Below are 6986 nucleotides of genomic sequence, written 5' to 3'. Positions count from 1 at the left end.
ACTAATGATTTAAATACCGTACACAACGTCTCTAACGTCACACCAATCAGAGGTAACCAATAACATTAGTGTGGAAAACAGGCCAGTATTTGGCTCTAACGTGTGGAGGATATTAGCAGCACTAATAATTAGTCTGGACAATGAAAGCAGCGTATAATTCTTTGTTTATGGCAGCCAGGTAGCCGCAATCTGTGGAGAGTACGATGAGCTGGCAGTAAGATAGATACTGAAAATACAATTGCCCAATCTTCTAATGTACTTCGGTGCTTTGATGCAGTTGAAGGTGTTTGCAGGCGGGACAAGGGTTGGACATTACCTCACTCTGAATGCTTTCTGGGGGGAGAAACGAGCGAGTAATTAGCTGATTAGAGGCCCGTCAGAGCAGCTCGAGCTCCAGCCAATCCCCAGCTGGCAGAGGCCTCCAGGGGTGGAGAAGGACGGCTGATGTAGAGGGAAACATACCTCTGTGGGTTAGTTTTCCAAGAGACTCGATGGTGCGGACTGACATAAAGGCGCAATTTAAAGAAACCGGTGCACGCGCGCACACGCGGGTGTCAGTTAGAGTGGCATTTAGCTGAAACAAGTACAACGAGGGAAAAACCTGCCAATGTGTTTTTTAAACGAATATACAGGTTTCGGGTTATTTTTCTTTATAAAAGGGGGAAAGGAGAGCTTATGATTTTGTGACTGAAGAGCACGGCACAGGTGCGCACCTGGAGAGAGCTCGACTTGTTTTTTCTAAAGACTCCTCAGTCCCGCTCTCTCTCGCTCTCTCTCTGCTGCTGCTGAAGCCATCATGGAGAAATCGAAAAACTTTCGAATCGACGCTCTTCTCGCCGATGAGACCAATCGGTGTGGTCGAGACCTCTCACCCGGTCTGAGCAGTGACAGCCCGGCCGGCAGCCCGGTCTCATGCCGCCGTGGGGACACTCCGTCCCCGCGAGGAGCGCACCTTCAGACCGGAATAATCCCCAAGCAGAGTGTCCTCAATCTGCCCCATCCGGGGCTTGCATCGCTGCCTCAGGGAGCGATTCCCGGCATGTATCCTGCACCCATGTACCCACTGTCGGCGTTGGGTGGACAACACCCTGCGTTCGCCTACACCGGCTTCACGCACCTATCGCAGACCTACCCAGAGCACCTGAAGGTGGCTACCATGGCTGGATCTCTGCCCCTGGAGCACTGGATCCGCGCTGGGCTCATGGTACCACGACTGCCGGATTACAGCTGTAAGTGTGATGACATTAGATAAGCAGAGGTCCAGAATAATCTAACTTTAAAATAAATAAATATATAAATAAAAATAAATTAATTTCACAGGAGAATTTATCTGTTAATTTATTTTATTTTCAGACAGCTGTGTGTTACACTAAAAGAGAAAGAGTTTAGGCGGAACTGGTCAAGTTAATCTTATTATTATTATTATTATTATTATTATTATTATTATTATTATTATGCTTAATTAATAACTAAATAGTTGTCATTTCGGGGTTTTTATGTTTGCTTATTTTTTCATGATATCAAGCACACAGCACAGATTTATTGTTTAAATCACAAACCGGACTAACGATTCTGACATAGATTTTTTTCTATTCTCCAAAGTTTTATTACATTTAAAAACCTTAATATTTAATAATAATCTGAGAAAGAAACGGGCAGCATTTTGATTTGTTTATTTATTATTCATAAATACATTTCACTGGCAGCGTAATTTAAAGCCTTCGGTTAGCTTTGCTTTGTGCGCCTTCTGTTGTTTTTGTTGTTGTTGTTGTTGTTGTTTTTTATCTAAGTCCTGTATGTCGCGTTAATGGCAGTCATACATCGTCCCTCACAGTACAGTGGCACCTGTTTTACTGCGTCTCTGTCATATTTTAATTTTGCCCCATTTATTTCTCTATAAACGCCAGCCCGATGAAAACTGTCTTTGTGTGACGAAGAAACTATAAACAAACACCTAAAACGTTCTGTAGTTCATCAATAAAATCCCAAAAGCCTTCATTGAATTTTCATTAAGTTAATGGCATGCCTGTGTTTTTATGGCCCCTGCGCCCGCTTCTGCCGTGTCCCGCCCGTCAACAATAAACTGGAGTAAAGCTATTATAGTTAATGATGGCCGGAGAGTGCCGGCATATGTGCGTCTGTTCCCACCCACAACATTACCATGAACTTCTGATGTCCTTGATGTTACAGTATATAAATAAGAGTGGTGGCAGCCAGTGAGCAAATATTCCTGGATAGAGCCTTAAATGAATCCAAATAATTAGGAAATAACTTTATAATATTAATATTAATATGCACATATTCATCCTGTTTTTAGGTGATTTAGGTTTTTAAAATATACACTTATAGTCATCTTGCATGGGACCACACACAAACTGATAACTTTGCTGTTCCTCTTCCAGCGGGTGCTCAGTCAGGCCTGTTGGGGAAATGCAGGAGGCCCCGCACCGCCTTCACCAGCCAGCAACTCCTGGAGCTGGAGAACCAGTTCAAGCTTAACAAATACCTGTCCAGGCCCAAGCGCTTCGAGGTGGCCACTTCACTCATGCTGACCGAAACACAGGTGAGCCAGACCAGAGACTGCAGAGCTCCTCTTTACATCTCCAGATCACGGCGCTCAACAGATGCCAGCACACTGTATGTGTGTAGTTACAGTTATAACATTTATATCTATTTTTTATTTTCTTAATAAGAATAACTCGGTAGAGTTAAAGGAGTGTGAAACCCATCACCTAATAACACTAAATGAGCCACAATATCAAAATAGGGAGAAAATAAAAAGAAAACAACCAATCAACAGATTTCATCTTCCTTTTTCTTTTTTATTGTAGCCTTAAATAAGACCAAACCATTTTTATACCATGAAAACAGCCAGCAGCACTCTATTAGATCAGCTTTAAATGTTACACTTTACTAAAGTATCTTCATTCTTGTTGCAGTTAGCTGATCAGCAAACTGCTTCTCATGTCCACAGATGTTGTGTTGTCAATCATCTGTGGCAGTTTTCAGTGTTCATTGTTTACCTATCTTCATATATTCATGTGTGTAAGACTCACATGTCTTATGTTTCTGTTAATATTTATTTGTCGCTGATTGTTTCAGTGTTATGAATGCTAATACCTCTGGTAGGAGGAGGAGGGATAAAAAATTTGTGATAATAAAGAGTGATGTCGTTAATGATGACCACAGCATGAACCCCAAAATAACACTTTTTATCCTCCCCAACACTGACATGCAATATGAAACATATCACCTTAAAAATGAAGGTAAAATAGAATAAACAATTTATAAAGCAGCTTTTATCTAACAAAGAAAAAAGAAATAGGAAAGAGAGAGCTTCTGGAGCTGTGACTAAATTTGTCTTTGTTTCTGTTCAGACAAACCCCAGGTTGCGTTTCTTCTTTTAAACATGCGTTCTTCTTCTACTATGATCACTTCACAGGTGAAGATCTGGTTCCAAAATCGGAGGATGAAGTGGAAGCGCAGTCGGAAGGCAAAGGAGCAGGCCACTGCCTCCACCCAGTCTGAGGCAGAGAGACTACGCAGCTCGGGAAAGACAGGCTCCGACAAATCCAGTGAGAGCAGACGAGCTTTGAACCCGGACGACCGAAGGATAGCTCTCGAATTGGAGGATGGAGAAGAGGAAGAAGATGGAGAGGATGAGGAGGAAGAAGTAGCGGAGGCACCCCAGCGTGGCTTTCCTCTTTCTGCGGGTAACCTAGTTGGGATCCAGCAAACCACGGACTTCTTGCAGCGTAACAATGAAGTTGGCTACAGCTCCCACAGCCCTTTCTCTGATGATGAGCTGGATGGGGTGGAAGTGGGTGGGGGTGACAGGAAAATTGGGGCAGGACTGTGAATACACACCCAGAAAAAGGTTTTAAAAACACATGAGAATTACCTGAGTGTTTCAGCAAAGTCACAACAGGAAAGTCTGTGTTTGTGAGAGAGGACAAACCTAAAGATCTTCACCTCGTATGCTCTGAGAAGGTTTTTCCAATCAAGACATTTGTTGGACTCATTCACACAATCACACATAAACAAATGCAGGATTATAACGCGTGTATAGTGCTTAAACTATTTGTGAATAGAATTATCACTAAGTAATTTACATTGCTGCAGCATGCTGGAAAAAACTGCTTCTTTCTTTCCCTAATTTTGCTCTTTTTTAATGCGCCAGTGGTCCTCTGTGGCAAACTTGTTTCCTCCATCCACTCACAGCCTGAGCTCCACTCAGTGAACACATTTTTTAGGAATTAAATGTTAAGAGGAGTGAACTACAACACATTCAAACAGTTTGATGAGGTTCAGGAGGCGCACGAGCCGTGTGACCATTGATAGAACGGACAAAGGCTCAGAAACAGCTGCAGTTCCAGATGTTTTTGCTCCCAGACTTTGCACAACATCCCATGTAGCGCATTTCCATTTGTGCATTTAATGTGAATATTCAGATTTTTTTTTCAATAATATTTATGACTTGGTTGTCGTCACTTACATGTAAATAAATGAACTTAATTTATTTGAATGATTGAAGGATGAATCGTACGTGTATTTATCTCAAACTTGTGTGGTGTAAATGTGAAATAAAGAAAATGGCAACAAAAGAAGTGAATTATTTCCATTTGATGTGATAGAAATGTATATATATATATATATATGGACAAATACATTTGATTTCAATTGTTTTTTAAAATACATAAAAGAACTCACACAGGGATGGTGCTGAGCGTTGAAGGAGCTGCTTACCTGCTGCCTCGTGATTAAATTACCAGCTGAAGTCTACAAAGCAACGTCTGCTAACAGCTGCTGTGGATGGATAAGATATACTTCTATTTATTCTATTATTTAATTCAATTTCAATTTTTGTCACAGGGCTAATACACAGAGAGAGAGACAACCTGTTGTGCTCACATTCACACCTAAGACCTATTGATAATCAGTCTAACAAGCAAGTCTCTAGACTGTGGGAAGAAGCTGGAGTACCCAGAGAGAGACTATGGAATTCTTTCTGAAAAATCAGGGAATCATTTGCACAACTAAAATTAATCCAGAAAGCAAGAAGAATGTAATTATGATGTGTTTTTCAGTCTGGACCAAAGTGCTGGATAACCACTCTGAGAGTTGTTGTGCAAAAGAAAGGAAAAAAACACAAACAGCTTTATCTCACTCCCGTGAAAATGCTCCTTGGCTACAAAAGCAATTCACTGTTCATGTTTGCGTCTTTTTCAGTTCCCACCCATTAGCTCACATCCCTGCTGCCTCTGGTAGTAAACCAAAGCACAAGTACGCCTCATTTCACAGTTTTAATTTACTGCAGAGGCTCTCAGATATTAATTACTTGGTGAGGTTTACTGATGGCCAAATAATTAAGCTAATGAATAGGAAGTAAAGCAATCAAAAGCCTGATGGGGAGCGGTCACATAGGCCCATTTTAATTTCCAAGAGCAACGGCATGATGAGTTTGTGCAACCGCAAGAGGCTTTTTATTGGACCCCTATGTAAGGGCTGTGATTAAGGAGCAGACTGGAGGACATGCAGTGTGGTGAAACTTAACCCTCTCTCAGACCACGGTCACATATTTATATAGTGATTAAATGCATTCTTAACTGGTGGCAGTGATTTAGCAGTGCTTTTAGCACCCTTATGAGGCTCTTGGCTGTTCTGTCTTATATATATAAGAAACTTAAGAGACCCTTAAGAGCATCACTTGTTAAAAAATATACTTTTAATATGAAAATCATGTATATGTTTGCGTAGGATAAATAACAGAATAATTACAGCTGACATCAAGTACAAAGAATCACCTTGACATCAAACTTTATCGAAACAAATCTGATAACATATTCATAAAACTGTGTTATGAGACCTCTGCTGAAATATTCCAGTGCAAATACATAAGCACTGGGAATATTTCCCAGTGCTTATGTATACATAAGCATTCATGCCATTTGTGCAAGTTTTATTTTAAGTGACAGTAAAGGATCAATTTCATGAAAAAAAAAAAAAAAGACCTCCAGAGCTTCTGAGGTGAGGCTGTGGTAAACTATGAGGACCTTCTTAGTGGCAATACAGCGGAAATCTCTGCTCAGAGAGACCTCACAGAAGATCAAAGGTTTTATAACGAAAGGGATCAAATAAAGAAAGGTGGAAGCACACAAGGATACGAGTTTTAACACGTGGTCAGGGCTTTAACAAATCTGGTTAAGATCGAAATGATGATTAACCTGAAGCAGCATCAAATCCGCTTTTTTATTTATTTATTTAGCCAGTGTTTAACTCCAAAGAAGTTTTCGTTTAACTTTGACTTGATTTAATAGGAGTGAACGTAACACGCCTGCAGAGTGAGCCTCTATCAAACCGCAGCTTTTAATTTGGCTGATGAAAAATCTCACGAATCAATAGGAGCTCATTTAGTTGTGTGACTTGTCAGCTCTATGACGAATGCCATTTGGCCCATTTTATGACAGAGGGCCCTCTGACACAGGACGCGCGCGCACACACACAAAATCACAGCTAATTGATAAGGCAGCGGAGGAATATATGGAGGTCATTGATTCTGTTTCTCCTCTAATTTAATCTGAATACACTGTGCGTGTTGATTAAAAAATTTCCCCCCTCGCGTAAATTACACTCACCGCTGATAACGCTGTCACTTTCCGGCAACAAAAAGTGCTGACGGGCTCCTGCCTCTCTCTGTTTTTCCCCAATAATGCGCAGAGAGCCCGCGTCTTTCTATAAAAATCTTTCACTGTCTATTGAATCACTCAAGTCAGCCCGTGAGACGTCAAGAACGGTTTACCAGAAACCCCCATTTTCATGGTTAGACAAATAAATTGGCCTCCTTCTTCTTCTTTTTTTTCTTTTTTTTTTGCTTTGTCGGATTATAAATCAGCGTGCCCTTAAAATATTTACACCCTGTAGTTTAATCAATCAGCAAAATGCCGGACTCATTACGTAAATATGAACAGATTGTGCGATCTTTTAAC

The 6986-nt window shown here is 40.9% G+C and overlaps 1 protein-coding gene across 1 annotated transcript; it reads left to right on the top strand.

The window, feature by feature from the left end:
• The first annotated feature begins 466 nt into the window (after positions 1-466).
• Positions 467-4591, top strand: mnx2b (motor neuron and pancreas homeobox 2b). Its single transcript, XM_085280897.1, has 3 exons — positions 467-1229; positions 2403-2563; positions 3443-4591. Exons 1-3 carry the CDS (start codon positions 797-799, stop codon positions 3857-3859), a joined length of 1011 nt encoding a protein of 336 aa, XP_085137023.1. The 5' UTR covers positions 467-796; the 3' UTR covers positions 3860-4591.
• The last annotated feature ends 2395 nt before the right edge of the window (positions 4592-6986 follow it).

Source organism: Mchenga conophoros, linkage group LG1 (genome assembly GCF_057382185.1).
Source record: "Mchenga conophoros isolate Kocher_MC1m ecotype Shallow Benthic linkage group LG1, M_conophoros_male_GT1.1, whole genome shotgun sequence".
Lineage (NCBI taxonomy): Eukaryota > Metazoa > Chordata > Actinopteri > Cichliformes > Cichlidae > Mchenga > Mchenga conophoros.
The sequence above is the reverse complement of the archived record's forward strand: the minus strand, read 5'-3'. Positions and strand labels throughout refer to the sequence as shown.